We start from the raw sequence: 23,159 nt of genomic DNA on the forward strand, positions 1-23,159 counted from the left end.
ATTTGGTATCACCAAAAGGTCTATTGGTTTATGTAGAATACTAGATTTATCAGTTTTAATCTAGGTGAATTCTTAGAATCGCTTATCAGGTTTTTAATCAATCCTTTTAAATGTATGCAAAGTGAAGTATGTGCATTCGTTTTAATTGTGCTATGAATATGAGATATACAAATTTACATAAAACACTAAAATGAACACTTAAATTATAAGCCTTCACTTTGCTTTTTTTTTTTATATTTTGGACTTCTTGATTGATTTCTTCGTGAAATTTTTCATGCTTATTGATTTGATCTTTGTATAAAACCTGTTTAATATTTATTCTCAACCAAACATATTATTAGTCTGATTTTTATTTTATTGTTATCATAAAAATATATAAAAACATAAATGTGTGGCTTAAAGGTCAACAAATCTTACTAAGATAAAACAAATAAATTTATATGATTTTCATAGAACCCAACAAAATTTGGAACCTTTCCACAATAAATTCTATTTTTTACCATTTTGTTAATATTTTTTATTTAAGAAAAAATAAAAAATGCTTCTTAATCTAAAAAAAATTTGAATGTAAATTGAAATTTTGATAGCATATATTAATTAGCTCAAAATATTAAAAATTGATTTTTTTTCTAAAGAAGGTTTCATCAAATAACATGTTAGATAATTTGTGGTGTCTCCTGGAGGTTATACTATTATTAATTAATTTAATCAGTTTTATTCTTGAATCATTATATTTTAGATAATTGTTATTTGGTTTTGACCATTAAAATTAATAATAAAAAAACTCTTTTAACATAATTCATATTTTGGTATTTGTCATTGAAATCTTTTATAAATATTAATGAAAATTCAATCCATTGTCATAAATAATTTGAATTTTTTTGAAGTTGAAAAATATAAATTAAAAAAAAAACAATTTAACAAATTATGAAAATAGAAAACAAGCCAAATTATCTCAAATTGTTCTTGAGTCCCAATGATTTCATATGAATTTATACAAGTAATTTCAGTGTGATTTTCAAAACTTTGAAGTTTAAATAATTAACCTATTTTTCAAATGTTTGCAAATATTTTAATTTGGACCCTAATAAAATTTGGGACAATTCCAAAATATCTTAATATTTTTTTTAAATTTTGTTATTAAAAAAAAAACTTAAAAAGCTTCTTAATCTCAATTTTTTTTAAAGTAAATTGATTTTTTTTAGCATATATAAAAAATGTGAGCTCAAAATTGATTTTTTTTTTTAAAAAAGAAGGTTTAATCAAAGGACAACGGAAGGACAATATTTACCCAAAACATACGACAACCCAGGCAAAAATTGGCATTAAACCGAGTACTATTTGGTTCAACTTGCTTCTCTCTTCACAACTTCAAGACACAATTGCCTAAAGTTCTAACCAAAAAGTGTGGAAAAGATGATAAAATTTGCAGCCAACTGTGACATTGCAATTTGACAAAACTTTGTTGCCATCGCTAAATTACCAAAAATCCCTACAAGAACACTGGCCATCTCTAAAACAATGGAAACGGTTTCTGTCACGTACAATTATCTCTCGACTGACAATACCTGATATGATTTTCAAGGCAGCATGGCAGTCCTCACAAACACGGAGATTTTTCATAATCCTGATGGGTGTTCCCTCTGGCGTGGTCATTAACCCAAAAACCACAGCTAATTTCTCACTGTGACGATACAAAAACTTCTCCTTCTCTTTCTCTTCCATGTCCAACAGAACTACAGATGTCTTAGGTGCATATCCTCTACGCTTCATTTTGACCAGTAGTTTGTCCCATATCTTGCATATATCCTCAGCCTGAGGGTGTGTCTGATCTCCAGCAACAAACTCATGAACCACTCCATTAACAGTGATTGAACTCCACCCACTTGTCTTCTTCACCCCTCGATCTTTCATCAACTTCCTCACCCTTGCTGCGTCTTCCCATCGTTCTGCTTCTGCATAAATGTTTGATATAACCACATAGTACCCATCATTAAGAGGATCCAATTCAGAAAGGTGTTTTATTGCTTCCTCAGCCAAATCAATGTTTTTGTGAACTTTGCACCCACCAAGGAGAGCCCCCCACACCACTCCATTTGGCTTAATAGGCATGCTCAAGATAAACTCGTGAGCCTCTTCAAGAAGCCCTGCCCTACTAAAAAGGTCAACCACGCAACCATAATGCTCAATCTGTGGAATTACACCATAATCCGCAGTCATGCTAGCAAAAAACCTACGACCCTCATCAATCAATCCCATGTGGCTACATGCATGCAAGAGCCCAATAAAAGTAACCCCATTAGGCTTCACACCTAGTTTGATCATCTCAGAGAAAAGACACAGAGCTTCCTCTGCTTGTCCATGCATTGCAAGCCCAGCAATCATTGCTGACCATGACACCACAGTCCGTTCTTCCATTTCATAAAAAACTCTTCTGGCATTCTCCAAGCATCCACATTTGACATACATATCAATCAAGGTATTACAAACATGAACATTTCTCTTAAACCCACTTTTTGTCGAGTATTCATGAACAATCCTCCCAAGATCTAGATCACCTAGATCAGCACAAGCTGCAAGAACAGAAACAACAGTCACCTCATTCGGCCTCACCGCTTCATCTTCCAACTTCATAAACAAATCAATAGCCTCATTAGGTTTGCCACACTGAACAAAACCCGAAATCATCGAAGTCCATGACCTAACATTCTTGTTAGGCATCCGCAAGAAAAAGCCATAAGCACCATCAATATCTCCCCTCTTGGCCAACTGGGCTATCACTATATTCCAAGTAACAGCATCTCGTTGCGGCATTTTCTCAAACAACAACATAGCATCACCCATCTCCCCACACAGACCATACAAATTCAAGATCATATTTTGCAAGAACAAATTTGAGCCAAACCCAAGCTTCTGAAAAAGCCCATGAATGGTTTTACCATTCACAACATCAGATAGTTTCAGACACGCTTTTAGGACAAAAGAACAAGTGAAAGTATCAGGCAAGACATCAAACAAACGCATTTGATAAAACAACAAAAGGGCATTAGAAGGGCAATCACCCTCAGCAAAACGTATTAAACAAGAATTCCAAATGGAAGTTTGAGGTATTTCAAGGAGATGAGAAAAGATTTGGTGGGCATAAGAGAAGGAAGGGGAGAGAGCACAAACAAAAGCAACTTTGGTTAAAGGGAGGATAGAGAGAGGAGTGTTGGTTTTGATAAGGCGGGCATGGAGTTGTTTTAGCTCAAGTGGAGTGTTGAAATTGTGGATCAGGCGATCATTATTTTTGAGGTTTTGGAAAGTAGGGGAAGGTGGTGGGAAACAGTGAAGGGAAGAAGATAGAGAGGAAGAGGACATCATTTCCTTTTCCACTTTCAGTTAATATTTACATGTTATTCTTCTTGAAACCTTCCTTTGGTCTGTGAGGGTGCTTTATATATATTTTTTTCTCTCTCATGTTAAGATTAAAAAATTCCTTAAAAACAAGAAGAACAAAATACTTAGTAATGTTTTATTTTTTATAAATTATCAATTCAAGTTTTAAAAATTTTAAAGTTATTAAATATTTATATAATTATTAACTTTAAAATATTTATATAATTATTAATTTTAAGACTCGTGAAATATATTATATTCCACCATTAATTAAAAAAAAAATTAAGCCTCCCAACTCTTAATTTGATTGATTGTGTTCCACATCAGGCAATACTATCTCCTATTCATTCTCCATTACCAACTGTTGAAATGATTTCGTCAAAGCTGTCCACAGCAAGGCTTTGGCAATAGCCACGTCAAATAGTATTTCCTGAGGCTTGCCTTTCTCAAGTTAAAGGTTGTTAAAAATGTTCCTTTTACGGGATATGAAATATATAATATAAATTTAAATTACAAAATTATAAGTAAAATATTTTAATTAATTATATATTAACAATTTTAATCAGATAATAATTAACAATATAACACAATAAAAATAAAATAAACAATAAAAAAATCCAAATACCTTTATTTTATTCACTGATTCCTCTACTTCCAAAAAAAACATATAATTGAGATGAGGTGGTGGGAGACACTACCCCACATCGACTACTAGCATACTAAATGGCCCTTTTTCTAGCCTTACCTCTCCAATACAAGTATTCCTTTTGAATTAAATTGTATGAAGGCTAATGCTTTGCCCTCAAGATCGCACAACGAGCTTCAATTAAAAGAACAGATCGCATGATATAGCATCAATACAAGAACTCTAAGGGAAACACCTAGCAAACTACATATCCAGTCTATTTGACGAGGAAAATTAGAGATTAAACAGATAGTAGTGATGTATTTATGGAGAGCGGCTGCCATTCCACTTTTAAAACTCTGAACTTCAACACAGTAATACTTCTCAGAAGAAAATATCATGTTCCTTATCTGGGAAACTTCACAATTTAACACAGATATATCACTGCAAAATTTTCTTATTAATGGCAACCACGAGCCCAATGCTCATCCAAATCCTTAACATTTAAATTTCGTCTGGTCTACATGCACGGCTGGGGCCAACCTTACTTGAAGAGTTCTGGATTCAGCCAGTCCCTGCAAATACAAAAACAAATTGCTGATATGATTTCTATGAATAAATAAGGTGCAAAGCAGTGCCTGATGCTAAACTTGTCGGCACGTATATGAAAACAGAAGACACCATTCACTCACACTCACACTCACACTCACACTCACACTCACACATGCATATGATGCTTACTTCGTAATGTCATCAAGGTGGTCATCAAAGTCTACCACATCCTCCCACTTCTTGGATGAAATATAATCCAATAGAACAGCATTTGCAGCTGGTTCCTTAGTTGTCAATCGGCAGCCTACATCTGATCCAGCTAGCTTCCAGTTCTTGGATGCATCCCTTGTATAAAGCTAGTACAAGAAGGGAACAAATGTACTTAGACGCTTGACTGAAAATTCATTAAATGGGGGGTAAATTGGGCAATTAGCAAAGTAAACATAAAAAATTGACGGAATGACACCATTTGAAAATGTTATGGCGAAACAACGTACTTTCACCTTGTCGCGTTTCAAAAGCGCGGCATTTACTTTTACTAAATGTGTCTATTCTTAAGCGTGACAAGATAGTTGTCAAGCTTCCAAATAACAACATTTAGTAAATGTAGCGCTTTTGAAGCACGACAAGGTGAAAACCGATCAACCAGTTCGTAATAGTCAGTAAAACCGATCGACTAATTCCGAAAATAATAAGAAAAATCTCAAAATTGCCAAAAACAGGAGGCCTCAGCGAGATTTTTTATATCTAGAGATATAGCGACACAATGATTGCTATAGAGAAAACAACTTCTCGAAACTCCTATAAAAATTTGAGTGCAATCCAATGGTCGAATCAAATGCTATGGTTTTTTTGAGCCGTTATTCTGGTCTAACGCGACCAGACCTCCTCTTGGGCCTAGAACTGTCCCACTGATCATAAATGCATCTGCTAGGTCATCCACGTAATCTGATTGAGGCAGATCCTCATTTAGTTATGACAAACCCACACTTGACTGCTTAGAATCACCCGTTATCACAAGCTCGACTACATCATTGACATTGAAAAATAAAGGAGAACTACTGTATGAATAATAACTTTCTGTTATTTTAGTTGGAGTCTATTTTTTAGTTTACAAGACAAAGATGTATATTTTGACTCAAAAAACATATTTGAAAAAAAAAGTTCATTAAATAATGGTTTTTATGTGGAAAGGTCGACCTGTTAATACAACTAGATCCAACGGGGCGACCGGTTGAGTCAAATGATTGGACTTTTACCTTGTCACACTTTAGAAGCGCGACAAGGTGAAAGTGTGTTATTTCACCAAATCCTTTTCAAATAGTGTCATTCTGCCAATATTTAACATTTATTGTGCTAATTTGACAAAAAACCTTAAATGGGACCATCATACTAGGGTTCATCTATCAATTAGTGAGTGGTATGAGTTAATGGTTGGCGCTATGGCAGGGGAGCGAGATTGTTTAATTTTTTAACACAGCAGTGAACTATTACAGAATAATCACAAAAGTAACTGTCGGAATGCTAACAAAGGAGAAACCAAGAAATTAATGAAATCTCAAAAGAAAAGTTCATACAGATAACTACACCAAAAACATGTCATGTTGCTGATGGCATGAAAAAGACCTTAGATCAGTAAACACAGACAAGTTACTTGTTGCATATCTGTAAAAGGTAACTTAACAGATGATCATTGATATTTCAACATATATATAAATCACTAAATATGGATAAACAATTAATTCTGGCATGTAAGTAGAGTTATAGTTATTATCAATAGAGCCATTAACTTCCTATCAGACCATAGAGCAGCAATGGAGAGATCACATGAGAGTTTAAAAGATAGTTGAAGAGAAGTATCGATGCCCCCAACACAAGGTAATTTCAAGCTTCACACAGATGCTGCTATCTGCTCTGATGCTCAGAAAACAGGAATGGTGCGCAATTCATGAGCACAGGGAAATTCTTAAGCTAGTCACAACCAGAGGAGCGCAAGCAAGATGATTCCAGAAATAGGAGAAGCAATGGCAATTGCATTTTGGAATCCATACAGTAAGAAATGCAGATTACACAAGCCTCCTGGTGGGAAATGATTTTGTAATAGTTGATGCACAACAAGGAATAACTGTCAATTGAATTCACTCTATTGATAGAGTACATCGTGTGTTGCCTGCCTCCCTGGAACTTTTACAGGATTCTAATTGCAAATGGGAAGCCAATGGAGTGGCTCATGACTTTTTTGAGAATCAGCATGCACACCATTGAGATTCAGACAACACATTGTTTTTGTACCTCATGTAATGAAAGGTCTACTTTCCTGAAAAGAGTATATAAAAGTCACAAATGCTTAGGCACACAAGTTTATTTTGTTGACAGTTTTGGACCTAATTTTCCCACATGGATCTTTTTCGAACTGTTATTCACCAGAATTAAATGGAATCGGTTTTTTATTGCTCCTTGTCCTGGCAACAAGTAGTTCCTGTCAAAACCCATTAGAGGTATAACTCCCTCCCTATCAAACACAGGTGCGTGCAGCCACATTGAGAACTCAATATACCTCTATTGGACAGGAACTCTCCACTAAATCAAGTCCCAACTCCATACAGTTTCTGAAAACAAGTCGGAGACCTCACAAATCAAAGATCAGATTCTCAGCTGCTTTAGATGAACAAGGATTGATGCATGCAGCTATATGGTGGGTTAGCACTGCATTACAAAATGATGATTAAATTCTCAAATGTAGGTGATACAAGAACTAAGATGTTATGAATCATGACATCCTGCTACTGCAACTGACTAAGCAACATTATTCATGCTCATCTCTTGACATGCCTGCTCTTTCGCACCAAGTATCATGTTTATATTACTCAAACTTCACTATGATTACATATACAGCCCTCTAGCCATTTCCCCAGTACTTCTTTCCCTAAACCATCACGTTCTCCTTTCCCTCTTTATGACTGATCTGTCTAGCTGATAATAAACAATATGTTCCTTCAATTCCTATTCTTGGCATGTATTCTATCAAGCACATCAAAGCCAGTGTAACAACCATTTCCCTTCTTACCAGAACAATCCAGCACAGTCCCTTCTCACAGATGTTGCTTCCTTAATCTAACTAACTATCCCCATAGGATCTTCTTTCATGCAATTAACTACACTCAATTCTGCCAACAATTCAAATGCAATTGCCTACTACAGTTCCCAATTTGTTTAACTCTAACCAGACCATTTCTAAGCTCATTAGTGAATTAACACCCCAATTGTTATTGGACCAAATTTTCCTTAGATCCTTTTGTGATTACAAACTAGTAAAATTAGATACAAATGCAAACTGAGAGCTTCATATTCAAGTAATAGCTAATACTAGAAACAATGTCCAAATACTAACATATCAAGGACCCAAGTTGTCCATAAACCATAACACAGAACAAATTCTCACACAGCACAACCCTCTCTTTTATCTTGATGGTTGTGTAGTGATGCCAAGTCAAGCGGCTCATGAATGTGTTAGACTAGGCTTTAGCTCTCAGGATAAGAAACTGTTCTTAGAGACTATGCCTGGGGTTATCAACACTGATGTAAATCATTTGAATTTGAAATGGAAGCCTATGTTTCTATTTGAGATTGAGAGAGAGAGAGAGAGAGTTCTTGGGGAAAATTAAATTCAGGCAAGGTTATGTATACATTGAAATTGGAGAGCAAAAAGCATCAGACATCAAGTATAGTAGACTGGTAGGCTTACAGAAAACTTCACGTTGATTTGCATTTCTTTCATTGTCACAATGTGCAACAGCATTTTTAGACACCCCTCAGTGCTCTTCAATTAGTCTTACAGCAACCATCAAAATCAAATATTTTTTGAGACTCATAAAGACTAATAAATTATTATTCCCCTAGAGTTCATGCCACTAGATGTCCTGTCAACTCGAAGATGTTTGAACCTACATTGCCAGATGAGTAACATTGTACAACCAATTCCATGCTAGATTTGTTTCTTCCCCCTCTTTCCCTCCCAAACAGCCCAAATCAGTAGATAAAACACCATGAAAAACAACATAAATTGGATTAATTCATTCGTTGCAGAATAAATCATAGGCATGCCATTGACCCTTGGCAAAGTGGCCATAAACTATAGTCCTATCTGTGGATATATCAAAAGCAGTGGTTCTAAAGCCACTCAAAAGGTTTTAGTAGAATAATGTAATATTTGGTGCATAATTTATCTTCTCAGTCACTGCATAGCCAACCAAAGGCTCTTTTATGATGGAACCACCACTTGCTAAATGTTCCCAGCAAACATTAGATGTTTCAGTTCATAAATGTCTTCCAAATAACACAACCGGGATAAGACAAAGCTACTAACCTGCATAACAGGGAGCCCATCTTTCCCCTTTGGCAAAGCTTCAAGCTTTTTGTTATCTAACTGCATAGAAAAGGTTCAAAATGAAAGCCAGCAAGAAACAACAGACAAGAGCATCATCATCTACAACAGAAAGAATACATACCAAAAGAATGGCAGCTTGGGGAAAGTAGCGATAGATGTGATCGCCAATATTCTTTGCAACATTACCAAGCTCCACATCATCAGACCTCTCATTTGCGTGAAAGTAACCCACTATACCCAAACCTCGAGCGCTATAATACTCCTCTATCTATTCACAAACAATTCAAGAAACCCATTTTTTTTTTAGAAAAAAAAATTCAACATTGTCATCTCATAAGTATAAATCAATCCCTGAACTTTTGAAATTATATCTAATAAGTATATGTTAATTACATTGAATTAACAAAGGATCTTACTTTTATTAACCAAAAGTGAAAAAGAAAATATTGATTACTAGTTGTTTACCATGATGAGAGAGATCTCGAGAGGAGGAAGGAGACCTAGGTGGTTGTGGAACAGAGGGACAGAGTCGATGATCTGGACACCATCGTCACAGGAACTGCCAACGAAAACCCCGTTGACGGCGGAGGTTTTGTGCTTGAGAGAGTGGAGTACTAGTTTTATGTAGGCGTTTTGTGAAATCTCGTATCTCAATTCACCACCACTACCACCCATCGTATTTTTTCCTTCTCAATTCGAGAAAATTGCCTCGTATCTTGGCTGGGTTTGTCTGTCTATCGCTCAGTCTCAATTCTCCAACTCTTTAGCATTCCGTAATCAGTCTTGGCTTAATTCTTCGTAATAGGTGTTTTTTCACAACATGTAGCAACTATATATTTCTTTATTTTTTATTTTTTTAACTTTAAAATATATATTTTTATATGATTTTAATGATCTAATATCCATAAAAAAAATAAAAAAAATATTATTTTAAAGAATAAAAAATAAATTTGAAAAGCAAAACCTCCTACCTCCTTAAATAAATACATAATATCTCCTTAAACTATACAATTTGGATCGAGATCAAAACCCAATACCTTGAATTTATTCCTGATCCAAATCCCAACATTAGTCCCAACCTAAACCATACCCTACACCAAACTTAGCCCGAACTTCAAACGTCTCAAATCAACTTTCATATATATCTTGATGTAGATCATAAATCTCGAGCATCCTTGACTTGAACATGGTGCATCTCAAACCCTAATAATGGCCTAGCTATAACTAGAAGCACCTCAGACTTTGTCTTACACCAACTCGAACCCTAATTGTTATAAACCTGACCCTTACCCAACTTTTGAGCGCTTTAGACTAGGTCCCAAAGAAACCTTGATTGCTCAAGTTGACTCTTTAACCTCCTAAACCAAACCTTGATTTCTATGACAAACTCTTAAGCATCCTGGTTCGGGGTCCCAACTTGAATCCTAAGCACTCTGGTTTGGGTCTTAACCTGAACTTTATGCACCCCAAACAAGGTCTTGGCCTAAATCTCGATTGCTCTGAACCTAGTTCGAACCAACTTTTGGTCACCCCGAACCAAGTGTCAGTCTAGATCCTGGACACCTTAGACATGGTTTAGAACCAAATCTTAAGCCTTCTAACCCAATTCTTGACCCAAACCCAAAACTTGGTCCTAACTAAATCTCGAGACCCCAAACCTAGTAATAGCCTAAATGCTTGAGCGCACTGAACATGCTCTTGAATTGAACCCGAGGCACCCTGCACCAAGTCTTAGCCATAACTCGAGATATAATCCACTAAAAATTTTAAAACCATTTTTTTTTAAAATTTCATATTTTCTTTCCAAATATTTGAAAAATAAAAACAAAAAAAAATACCAAATATCTTCATTTTTAATACTAGATTCTCTTGAAAGTCTAAAATAACACCTAAGAGAGGGTGAATTAGGTTTTAATTGAATATTTGATACTTTAAGAAATTTAATCATTTTAAACCTTCAAATTTTTGGTAACAAATATCAAATATGAAATGCACAAATAAAATGAGATAAAGATCAAGGGAGACCTACCAAGTTTATAATGGTTTGGACAATCACCTACTCTACTCGTTGAATCATCATTCAAATATTCACTATTAACTTATGATTTTCTTAACAGGTGTGACCTTACCAATACACTACTTTTTTTTATGGGAACAAGATTAGAAAACCTTTCACTCATAATCTTTTTTCAAGATCAAGATCTTAACTTTTCAATGGCTCACAACCAAATATTTTTTTAAATGGTTTAAGTGCTACTTACACTTTCACAATAAATTTTCACTCTTAAAGATTTTTCACACCTTACAATAAAAGGAAATAAATATAATAGATTGAACTCAGGTCTTTATGGAATGTAATCTATCTCAAGAATGTGGAAGGGATGATTGATGCAAATAAAGTTTAAAATTTTGAGAGAATTATGAAAATAATAAAAGCTTTTAGATTAAAGAGTTTATAAGCATAAAGTGTTGTAAGGTAATTTACACGAGGTGAACAAGTGGTATTTTTAGGTGAAAATCATCGCATAGCCATTACTCTCACTAAGAAAGATGGAGTAAAATATTTTGAATTTTTAATGTATTCTTCCATCTATTAAAAAAGACTATAACACATTTTTTAGAGAAAATGAGTTTTCACAAGAGCTTTTGAGTGTAAAACAAATTAACTCTTGAGAGTAAAATAAATTAAGTATAACTCTTTTAAATTATAAGTTTACCACTTAGTTAAAAATAAAACAGTGTGATCAAAGTGTAAGAGATCATTTATTAAGTTTATGTAATCTATTTAAAAATAATTTGAGTGATAACATCAAAATATATGATAAAAGATTTTTTTCATGAGGTATTTTTCACAATGTATTGATTTCGATAATGATAAAATTTTTGGATAATAAACTTGGCAATGAAACTATATTTTGTGATGTCAAATTAAATTATATAAAGACTTGATTACATGAATTTAAGTTTAAACATCTTCAAATCAAGATTGCGTTCAAGGAGTTCATTTTGATTCTATATGATAAGGAGAAATTCCTATAACATTAAAACTTTTGATACACACACTAGTTAAAATATCATGTATTACTACAAAGAGCAACTTATCAGAAAATATGTGTAAGTGTGAGAAAATGTTTTTTTAATCATAATTACTTGGAATTTTAAAATTCTATGTTTTAATAACAATTTAATTTTATAGAAATGTTTTTTTTATATATAATTCAGCAACAATTATATGAATAAACACAAACATACAAATATAAAATACTCACTTAATGAACAAAATAAAGATTGTTTTGAATTATATATGTTAAAATCCATAACTATATCTAAAAGAACTAACTTTTTATTGAAACATTTGATTAGAAAACACTTTAAATTTTTAAATATCATCTCATGTATTAAAATGATTTTATTGGTAGAGACTAAATATATTATCTTATTTAAGAAAATTACATGAAAAAAATTCTACTCCATATATAGAAATGTTTTTTTTTTTGTGTCTTTGAGAAAAGCTTAACTCCATTTAAGGAAATGATTGATTTATTTAAATGACATAGCCTAACTATGTTTTACATACATATAATACTATTATATTTATAGCTAACTATTTATTATATACATATTTATGTATCTCATAAATCCTTAAATAATATAAAGGGATAATTATTAATAAATAAAAATCAGTTCAATTAAGAAACCCTAGAATTCTCTCTTTCTCCTCTTTATAAACCTCTTTATATATTATTTTTTTGGGCTATCATCAATGACTATTTCATCAAGGACAACCCCTTCCTTTTTTCTCTTATAATTTGTTTTTATTTTTCTAATAATTCCAGATCGAGTTTTTGAATCTAATATTTCCAATAATTATAGATTTAGGTCTATATGATTTAAAATATATGATTTTATTTGGTTTGTTGTTCTTAATATGTGAGGTTTTTGTTGTTGATTTGTGTCAAGTAAAGGTTTGTTCAAATATCTATAATGATTAAGAGCATGAATTTATAGTCTTAGAGCTCATTTGTAGTGTTATAGTTGTTATTTTTTAAAATACTTTTTACTTAGAAATGTATCAAAATAATTTTTTTTTATTTTCAGTTTTGATATCAACATGTTAAAACGATTTAAAAACAACAAAAAAAAAAGTTAATTTGGAGCAAAGAAAAAAATAAAATTTTTAAAGTTTTTTCAAAAACATTTTTAAAATGCAAAAACAAACGAGCTTTTAAGAAGATTTCAAGTGATGTGATTGAATAAGATGTTGATGAAAAGAGGTTTTAATAGCCTATCGTGTTCTTGTTGCATCAATCAAATAAAGCATTGTAGTGTGACTTGTTTCTCATAAGTGGTGGAAGTAGAAAATGAGAACTTGAGGGCTCATTTGAATGTTTGTGAAATACAAAGGATGAGACGTTACTTGGAAGGTCAATGGTTTATACTATAGCGAGAAAGTCTTTTTTCACTTGATTATAATCGATTACCATGCTTGCAATCTCTATGTGAGTCTTGGGGAAATTATAATTTCTATGTTCTATTTTCAATATTAATAAAAATATTTTTTACAAAAAGAAATTATAAATAAAACCCGGACCTATGAAATTTTTCACAAGTTAATCCCCGACTTTTGAAATTTTGCAACAAGTAGTACATCATATTACAATTATATATTGACATTGTTTAAATATGAAGAATTATATATATAAAAGAAACAATTGAGGAAAATATTGATGTAAATAGGGATGAAAATCCATTTTAAGAGAGGATAAATCATAAAATATTATTATTACCTAGTGTATTTACAACAAGCATTTAAGCATCTCTAGTAGTGCAGCGGGTGTGTATATATATGCCTTGTTAAAATTGCATTTAAGTGTGTTTGGCTTGAAAAAATATTAAATTAATTTTTTTAATACTTTCTGATTGTTTTGATGTGTTGATGTAGAAGATCACCCCACACAACTAGTCTTAACAATTCGAACATGGATTCTTGGATTGGCAGTGCATCCTTCTTTCCTTTGTGAATCAATTCTTTCATTATCATTTTAATCAACTATCTATCGGTTCAGTTACAATACAAATTCTTGTTCTTCTTATAGGAAAGTTCATGGTTGCAAAACTTCCAAAGAAACAAATTTCGAACCCGTTTACAAAATGATCATTTTCAATGAATGCAAGGCTTTTTAGTATGGAAGAACATGTATTGATCACCATATTTCCAACTATGGAGCCGGTGGTGTATATACAATGTATATGATTACAATAATTAAAGCCTTCTACCACAAAGGACTTCATCCTGTTGAAAATTAAACTCGATTTCTGGTTTGTTCTGAAGAACAGAGGAACCGGTCAACCGGTTGGATTAAATAAATCGTTCAACCGGTTGAGAAATGGTCAATCGGTTCGGTCGGCATCATACAATTCCTGTTTAAATTATGATTTTCTTATATTAGTTTAATTGTTTAATTATCTATGACTTTATGCTTATAAAAGGCTTGCAATTCAACATTATTAAGCAGCACAAAAGAGAGAGAATAACTAAGAGAGTTTAAAGAGAAACACTTAATAAAAGTATACCTTCCTCTCAATATTCTTTTTGTTCTTAAGTTTTTGACTTTGCATTACTGTTTTTGATCTTATGTCACACTTATCTTTCTTCCAATAAGTGGTATTAGAGCTTGTTTTAGTTGTTTATCATGGCCAATCCAAACTTCCCACTTCAATATCCTTGTTTGATAGAAGATAACTACGAAACTTGGTGTATTAGAGTAAAAGCTTGGCTAGGTTTCTAAGATGTATGGGAAATGGTTGAGAAAGGCTTTAAGGATCCTATAGAAAGAGCAATGTGAACTTTTACTTAAAGGGAAGCTGTGCAAAAGGCACGAAAGAAGGATAAAAAAAGCACTCACAATCATTCGCTAATGTTTGGATGATGCCACTTTTGAGATAAGACAAACACAACCACCGCCAAGCAAGCATAAGAAGTTTTGCAACAATCAAACCCAGGTTTGACAAAACAAAGGTTAAATGCTATATTTTAAAAGGTAAGTCATTATGCTAGGGATTGCTAGAATCCAACTAGAAGAGTTGAGGAGAATGCCAATTTTGTTGTAGAAAAGGAGAAAGAAGTCCCCCTATTACCAGTCCATTATGAACAAATGCAAGCTAATAGAATATGTAGTATCTAAACAATGGTACCATCAATCACATGTATGGAGATAAAGACAAGTTTATGGAGCTTGATGAATCAATTAAAGGTAATGTCACCTTTACAAATCATTTAAAAGTTTTCATCAAAGAAAAAAGTATGATTCTCATAAAATTGAAAAAATAAAAGTCATTAATTTATTGGTGATGTCTATTATATCCCCATTGTAAAGAGAAATATATTGAGTTTGAGACAATTATTGGAGAAGAGTTATGAGATTAAGATGAAAGATTGTATATTGACATTACTTGATACTTATGGAGCTATGATTACAAAGGTAATCATGACAAAAAAAAAAACATAATGTTTTTGCTAAACATAGAGATGGATGTGCCTCATTGCTTAAAGGCATGTGTGAAAGATGAGACTTGGCTTTGACATATGAGACTCAGGCATGTAAACTTTGATATCTTAAAGATGATGGCACAAAAAGAGATGTTGAAGGGTCTACAACCCATTATACATCCAAATCAGTTGTGTGAAGGATGTTTACTAGGCAAACAATTTTGCAAGAGCTTTCCAAATGAGTTTACATCTAGAGCAAGTCAACCTCTACTAGAGATACATGCAGATGTTTGTGGTCTTATCAAACCATGTTTGTTTGGTAAAAATCTGTATTTTCCATTTTTTTATTGATAATTATAGTAGAAAAAGTTTTAAAAGAAAAATCTAATATGTTTAATTGTTTTAAGAAGTTTAAGACATTATAGTTGAAAAAAAAAGTGATTAGTCTATAAAATCACTTAGGACGGATATGGGGTGGATTTCATTCTAATAATTTTAATGAGTCTTGTGAAGATCATGGTATAAAGAGACTCTTAATGATGCCTAGATCCCCACAACAAAATGGTGTGGTGAAGAGAAATAATAGAAGTATCCTTAACATGGTAAGAAACATGCTCAAAACCAAGAAGATGCCTAAAGAATTTTGGGTTAAAGTTATAGATTATGCTATCTATTTGTCAAATAGGTGTCTTACTACAGGTTTGAATGACATAACTCTATAAGAGGCATGAAATGGAAGAAAGCCAAGTGCTACTCACTTGAAAGAATTTGGAAGCATTAACTATATGCATATAGATGATCAAGTAAGGACTAAGCTAGATGACAAGATCAAAAGGATGATGTTTGTGGGCTATAACCAAAAGTCTAAATGATAAAACCTCTACAACCCCAATGAAGGAAAGATGGTGATTAAAGAGATGTTGAGTTTGATGGAGAAAAAACATGAGATTGGAAAGTAGATGATGGTGATAAATATAATTTTCTATCGGTTCTTGATAAAGGAGAAAAGAGATATGAAGATCATTAATAATGAGCTACACCTTTACAATCACCAATGGTGTCATCTTCACCTTTATCTTCTTTTTTTAGCAGAAGTTCAAGTAGTGGTAACCCATCAAGTTCACCAAGAAGGATAAAGATTTTTAATGAGCTATACGAGGTAACTACTTTTATTGATTATGATGTGATACTATATTGTTTCCTTGCTATATATGATCCTATAGTATTTAAAGAAGCAATACAGAATGCAAAATGAAGAATTACTATGAACGAAGAGATTGCATCAATTGAGAAGAATGACACATAAAAATTAGTTCCTAGATCAACTAGAAAGAAGCTAATGGGTGTCAAATAGATCTATAAAGAAAAGAAAAATGCCTAAGGATAAGTGGAGAGGTATAAGGCAAGGTTAGTGGTAAAAAAAACTATAGTCAAAAGCATGAGATTAACTATGTTGAAGTGTTTGCTCTAGTTGCTAGATTGAAGACCATTCAACTAATCATTGTCATAATTGTCTAACATAAATGGAGAATATATCAAATGGATGTAAAATCAGCCTTTCTCAATGGTTTTCTCAATTAATCATTGAGCAACCCATGAGTTATAAAGTGAAGGGATATGAAGACAAGATATTAAAGTTGAACAAAGCCTTATATGGATTGAAGCAAGCCCCAAGAGCTTGGTATAGTCGCATTGATGATTATTTCTTAAAGAAAGGATTTGTAGAATGCACTCATGAACATTCTATCTATATGAAGATAAAAAAAAATGATGATACTCTTATTGTATGTTGTATGTAGATGACTTGATCTTTACAGGAAATAATCTAAAAATGTTTGGAGACTTCAAACAAGCAATGGTCAAGGAGTTTGAGATGACAGACAATGGTCATATGGCATACTACTTAGGGATTGAGATCAAACAATGAGAGGATGAAATTTTTGTAAGCTAAAACAAGTTTGTAAAAGAGATTCTTCATATTCAAGATAGAGGATTGTGGAAAAGTGAATACTCTAATTGAGTGTGGAGTGAAGATGTCAAAGAATGATAAAGGGGAGAAGATAAACTCTACAACATTCAAAAGCCTAGTTAGGAGTTTGAGAAATTTGACATGCACTCGTCCAAATATTCTTTTTGGAGTATAACTTGTGAATAGATTTATGAAGACACCAACCATGACACAATTCAAAGTTTTGAATCGAATTCTTTGATATATCAAAGATCCTATTTATTTTGGCTTATTTTATGAATATTATAATAGATTTGATCTTGTGGGTTATAATGATAGTGATTGGGCTAGAAATATGGATGATAGAAAGAGCACTACTGATTTTGTTTTTTATATGGGAGACACAACATTCACATGGAGTTCCAAAAAAAAAAACAATCTATAATCACTTTATCAACATGTGAAGATGAATATGTAGCTATTACATGATGTGTTTGTCATTCCATATGGCTAAGAAGATTATTGAAAGAATTGTGAATGTCATAAGAGAAGCCTACAAAGATTTATATGGATAACTCATCAGTCATTGCCTTAGTTAAAAATCCAGTTTTTTATGACAAAAGTAAGCACATTGACACAAGGTTTCATTACCTAAGAGATTACATTACAGATAAGGAAGTTGAAGTCAAGTATATGAAGATACAATATCAAATTACAAATATCTTCACAAAGCCACTGAAAAATAAGAGGTATGTTAGGAGTTATAAAAAAATCAAGTTTAAGAGGGGGTGTTGAAAATTAAACTCAATTTCTTGTTTTTCTGAATAACAGAGAAACCAGTGCACCGATTGAATTAAATAAATCAGTCATCCAGTTGAGAAACATTCGATCAGTTCAATCGACAAATAGAATTCCTAAACAATATATATACCTTCCTTTAAATCTTCTTTTCGTTCTTAAGTCTTTGACTTTACATTATTATTTTTAATCTTATACTATTTATTTTTAATCTTATAGCACACCTATCTTTCTTCCAACACATCCTATATCTGCTATGTTGCTAGCACAAAACACTCAGGTATTGTTTCTATGTATATTATAATGTTTCCTGGCACTTGATGCCATTCAGTTGCTTGGTTATGGATGGGCTGGTACGTTCAGAAAAATTCTCGAGGATTCGCCTTACATGTGGTGGCCTGCAACCCTTATCCAATCTCTCTATTCAGGCATGTACTACTGCGATCTCTCTAGATCTTTCTTCCCTTGTGTAATGGTGCATGCATATTTATGCAAACTGCGGGGCATTGCATGAGAAGGAAAAGAGAAAAAAAGGAGAACGTACAAGGCTGCAATTCTTTGCCATTGTCTTCGTTGCAAGCTTTGCTTACTATATTGTTCCTGGCCACTTTTTCCCTTCACTATCAGCTCTCTCCTTAATTTGTTTGCTGGATATGGAAGCGCTCGGTCACCGCTCAACAGATTGGTGCAGGGTTAAATGGTCTTGGAATTGGCTTTTTGTTTTTTTCAATTTCAAGACGCAACAACAAGAGAAGACAAAGAATTATTACAGAGAGTAAGGCAAATCTAAGAGGGTGAGATCCTCTCTTGGGATCGAGACCGAAAAGAGAAGGAATTATTGCAGAGAGCTTGGGCATGACTTTGAGAAGGGAAGGCTTCTTGTTCTACTTCGGTTTTCGAAGAGGGAATTAACGGCTGTTTTGGTTTTGACTTTGGCTTTTTTCATAGATACGTAGGAATAGCATTTTAGTAAAAGAAAAGGAATTTTAGTTATTGTTTTGGTTGTCCTCTTGGAGTTGTTAAAACAAAGAATGAAGTGAGATTTTTTTTTCTTCTTGGCTTCAGGCATTGGAGATGCCCTTACCTCGTGTATTTATAGCATATACATCATTAGACTAGAATCCTTCAAAGTAGGTAAATCCTGGCTGGCCCCATTGGCCTAGTTTTTTGTCAGAAAATGATGCAGGATTCATTTCTTTTTCATATGAATCATCAGATGCATGTTTACTAAGTTGGCGGACAACCAAATTTAGGCAAGGGCTTCCTTGACTGTGAATGAATGGCTATTACATAATAGAATTTGTCTTTTTATTGCAAACTGTCAGTCAATGCTAGAATATAGAAGGCATGTTCCAAATAAGGACAACGTAGGATCTGTATATATAGGTTTGATAATGTTTGTGTTGCTTTGAAGGACTATCGATCCTCATCCTCTCTCTCCCTGGGAAAACAAATTAGGAGACATAGAGAGGGAAGCTAAGAAACATGGCAAATTTAGTCGACGAAGCAGCGCCCCAATTCAAGTTGCCTGATCATGAGAAGCATCATTTTGAAATTGACGAAGCAGGTAATCAACCATATGCATCTCCTCTTCTCTCTCATATATATATATATATGGTTTTTGTTCAGAAAAAGTTGTTTTGTTAAATACTGCTATACAATATTTTTTCACAGACAAATATTAAAGTTGAAGATGCTTGCTTTGTAAACATTTAATATTTTTAGCATGCATGGTTAAGTCGGGTACAGTTTGTAATGAATAATATTTTATGGCTTGCTTATGTAGAGGCTGAAGAAGTGAACGATAATCCAATTGAGCAAGTCAGGCTTACAGTTCCAATCACCGATGACCCTACACAGGCAGTCTTAACATTTCGAACATGGGTTCTTGGGTTGGCAGCGTGCATCCTTCTTTCCTTTGTGAATCAATTCTTCCAGTATCGTTCTAATCAGCTATCTATCGGTTCAGTTACAATACAGATTCTTGTTCTCCCCATAGGAAAGTTCATGGCTGCAAAACTCCCAAAGAAACAAATCTCGATCCCATTTACAAAATGCTCATTTTCATTGAATCCAGGGCCTTTCAACATGAAAGAACATGTATTGATCACCATATTTGCCAACTGTGGAGCCGGTGGTGTATATGCAGTGTACATTATTACAATTATCAAAGCCTTCTACCACAGAGGGCTCCATCCTGTCGCTGCTATGTTGCTAGCACAAACCACTCAGGTATAAAACACACACACACACATGTCAAATGTTTCTATGTATCTTATAATGTTTCCTGGCACTTGATGCAATTCAGTTGCTTGGTTATGGATGGGCTGGTACGTTCAGAAACATTCTTGTGGATTCGCCTTACATGTGGTGGCCTGCAACCCTTATCCAAGTCTCTCTATTCAGGTAAGTACTGCTTCGATCTCTCTAGATCTTTCTTCCCTTATCTTGAAAAAACCTCTATGGAAAGTCTGTTAATTAAACACTTGTGTAATGGTGCGTGTAATGGTGCATGTATATTTATGCAAACTGCAGGGCATTGCATGAGAAGGAAAAGAGAAAAAAGGGAGAACGTACAAGGCTGCAATTCTTTGCCGTTGTCTTCGTTGCAAGCTTTGCTTACTATATTGTTCCTGGCCACTTTTTCCCTTCACTATCAGCTCTCTCCTTTGTTTGCTGGATATGGAAGCGCTCGATCACCGCTCAACAGATCGGTGCAGGGTTAAATGGTCTTGGAATTGGCTCCTTTGGTCTTGACTGGGCGACTGTTGCCTCTTTCTTGGGAACTCCTCTAGCTTACCCTTTCTTTGCCATTGTCAATACTATGGTTGGTTTCATCTTGGTTATGTATGTCCTTGTCCCCATAGCATACTGGTCTAACTTTCGTGAAGCCAAGCGATTTCCCATATTTACCTCTCACACTTTTGATGAAGATGGTCAGATATTCAACATTACCCGTGTTCTTAATGAGAAAACATTCGACCTTAATCTAGTGGAATACGAGAACTATAGCAAACTCTATTTAAGTATCTTCTTCGCCTTCTTATATGGATTGAGTTTTGCATCTCTAACAGCTACCCTTACTCATGTTGCTCTTTTTGACGGAAAGTAAGTCATCTTCCTCAACATTAATTTTATTTAATTCCAGCCTAATTAATTATTTTTTGTTTGTTTGTTTTGATATAGAATTTTCTTTTGAGCAGAAATATCATAAACATGTGGAAGAAGACGACAACTGCAGTGAAAGACGAGTTTAGTGATGTGCACACAAGAATTATGAAGAAGAACTATGCAGTAGTCCCTCAATGGTGGTTTACTGCCATCTTGGTTATATCACTGGCTCTTTCGCTTCTGGCTGTGGAAGGTTTTGACCATCAGCTTCAGCTTCCTTGGTGGGGACTTCTCCTAGCCTGTTTCATTGCTCTAATATTCACCTTACCCGTTGGAGTCGTTCAGGCGACAACAAACATGGTATGATCTTGTCTTTTGGGAAGCAATAGACACACACACACTCCATCACTCATGAACTGTGTAAACATCTATGCAGCAAATCGGACTGAATGTGATCACAGAATTGGTTATTGGGTACATGTACCCAGGGAAGCCTCTTGCTAATGTGGCTTTCAAGACGTATGGCTACATTAGCATGACACAAGCGCTCAGTTTTCTCGGTGACTTCAAAATAGGGCACTATATGAAGATCCCCCCCAAATCTATGTTCATTGTACAGGTAAATCTTTATGCTCATCACCCTCTAACTAGTCTATTTCATTTAAATATAGGATACTAATTTGGTTTTATTGTGTCTACAGCTAGTTGGAACAGTAGTTTCTTCCTTTGTTTACTTTGCCACAGCATGGTGGCTTCTCTCATCTGTTGAAAACATCTGCAATCCAGACTTGCTTCCTGATGGGAGTCCTTGGACCTGTCCTGGAAGCGATGTCTTCTACAATGCTTCAATCATCTGGGGAGTAGTAGGACCTCTCAGAATGTTCACAGACAAGGGAGTCTACCCGGAGCAGAACTGGTGGTTCCTCATTGGTTTCCTTGCCCCATTTCCAATGTGGTTTCTCCAGCGCAAATTCCCTGAGAAAAAATGGATCAAGTTGATTCACATTCCCCTTATCCTTAGTGCCTCATCAGCCATGCCATCAGCGAAAACTGTGCACTACTGGTCTTGGGCATTTGTTGGATTTATCTTCAACTACATTATTTACAGGAGGTACAAGGGATGGTGGGCTAAGCACACCTACATCTTATCAGCTGCTTTGGATGCTGGTGTTGCCTTCTTGGGAGTTATCCTTTATTTTACCCTTCAATCCAAGGATATTTATGGCCCAGCTTGGTGGGGTGCTGACGTTTCTGACCATTGTCCATTGGCAAAATGTCCTACAGCAGCAGGGATTAAGGTCAAGGGATGCCCTGTTCTCTAAGAAAGATTGAGAAATTCTACATCTTTTAAACTATAGGAATTTGCGCAAGGAAACTATATGAAAAATTTGGTCGGTGACGTTGATAGAGACTGCTTAAGGGAAATAAAGAAGACAAAGCAGTGAAGTTCATTAATTCAGAAGATGTTTAGTCAAACACGCACAGCAGTTGTACATAACAATTAACATGTTGTCTTCATTCTATATTCCTATTATTGGTTTTCTTTTTTCTTTTTCAATTTATCGTATGATCTCAATGATACCAGTCTCTGCTTCTACAAATGCTAGAATGCATCTAAAAAGTTCTGCAACTTTTCCATGATCGTTGATGATATCCTTTGGCAAAGGAATATTCAATATTTTTTTATCGAAAAAACGAAGGAATTGAAGAGGACCTTAATAATGCAATATTTCAAGGGTAAATTCTTTGATTTTTCAGAAACGAAACATCAAGCCATCAAATGCAATCAATTAATAATAGAAAATTTTCCTATCTTCATCATCAAGAAAAAAAAGAAAAGAAAAAGAAAAGAAAAAGAGATTTTTACCTT

General features: G+C 34.0%; 3 protein-coding genes across 3 annotated transcripts; 1 reads left to right on the top strand and 2 right to left on the bottom strand.

The window, feature by feature from the left end:
- Window positions 1-1,299: 1,299 nt before the first annotated feature.
- On the bottom strand, window positions 1,300-3,424 carry LOC7485121 (pentatricopeptide repeat-containing protein At5g66520). Its single transcript, XM_024602757.2, has one exon. The coding sequence runs from the start codon at window positions 3,361-3,363 to the stop codon at window positions 1,480-1,482; it is 1,884 nt and encodes a 627-aa protein (XP_024458525.1). The 5' UTR covers window positions 3,364-3,424; the 3' UTR covers window positions 1,300-1,479.
- An 873-nt stretch (window positions 3,425-4,297) lies between these two features.
- On the bottom strand, window positions 4,298-9,760 carry LOC7485122 (ER membrane protein complex subunit 8/9 homolog). Its single transcript, XM_052452606.1, has 5 exons — window positions 9,408-9,760; window positions 9,064-9,210; window positions 8,922-8,981; window positions 4,745-4,911; window positions 4,298-4,578 (listed from the first exon to the last, which is right to left on the bottom strand). The coding sequence occupies exons 1-5, from the start codon at window positions 9,615-9,617 to the stop codon at window positions 4,548-4,550; spliced, it is 615 nt and encodes a 204-aa protein (XP_052308566.1). The 5' UTR covers window positions 9,618-9,760; the 3' UTR covers window positions 4,298-4,547.
- A 9,816-nt stretch (window positions 9,761-19,576) lies between these two features.
- Window positions 19,577-22,847, top strand: LOC7485123 (oligopeptide transporter 1). Its single transcript, XM_002298843.3, has 7 exons — window positions 19,577-19,745; window positions 19,965-20,410; window positions 20,487-20,584; window positions 20,714-21,286; window positions 21,382-21,649; window positions 21,726-21,908; window positions 21,991-22,847. Exons 1-7 carry the CDS (start codon window positions 19,664-19,666, stop codon window positions 22,609-22,611), a joined length of 2,271 nt encoding a protein of 756 aa, XP_002298879.1. The 5' UTR covers window positions 19,577-19,663; the 3' UTR covers window positions 22,612-22,847.
- Window positions 22,848-23,159: the final 312 nt, after the last annotated feature.

This window comes from Populus trichocarpa, chromosome 1 (genome assembly GCF_000002775.5).
Source record: "Populus trichocarpa isolate Nisqually-1 chromosome 1, P.trichocarpa_v4.1, whole genome shotgun sequence".
NCBI lineage: Eukaryota > Viridiplantae > Streptophyta > Magnoliopsida > Malpighiales > Salicaceae > Populus > Populus trichocarpa.

Bases quoted from the DNA above. Each gene is read 5' to 3' on its own strand.
- LOC7485121 (XM_024602757.2), bottom strand. From the start codon at position 3,363: ATGATGTCCTCTTCCTCTCTATCTTCTTCCCTTCACTGTTTCCCACCA.
- LOC7485122 (XM_052452606.1), bottom strand. From the start codon at position 9,617: ATGGGTGGTAGTGGTGGTGAATTGAGATACGAGATTTCACAAAACGCC. The intron at 8,982-9,063 runs GTATGTATTCTT...TTTTCTATGCAG, and splicing joins CCCAAGCTGCCATTCTTTTG to TTAGATAACAAAAAGCTTGA. The intron at 4,912-8,921 runs GTTAGTAGCTTT...TTCTTGTACTAG, and splicing joins ATGGGCTCCCTGTTATGCAG to CTTTATACAAGGGATGCATC.
- LOC7485123 (XM_002298843.3), top strand. From the start codon at position 19,664: ATGGCAAATTTAGTCGACGAAGCAGCGCCCCAATTCAAGTTGCCTGAT. The intron at 19,746-19,964 runs GTAATCAACCAT...TTGCTTATGTAG, and splicing joins TTTTGAAATTGACGAAGCAG to AGGCTGAAGAAGTGAACGAT. The intron at 20,411-20,486 runs GTATAAAACACA...GATGCAATTCAG, and splicing joins TGCTAGCACAAACCACTCAG to TTGCTTGGTTATGGATGGGC.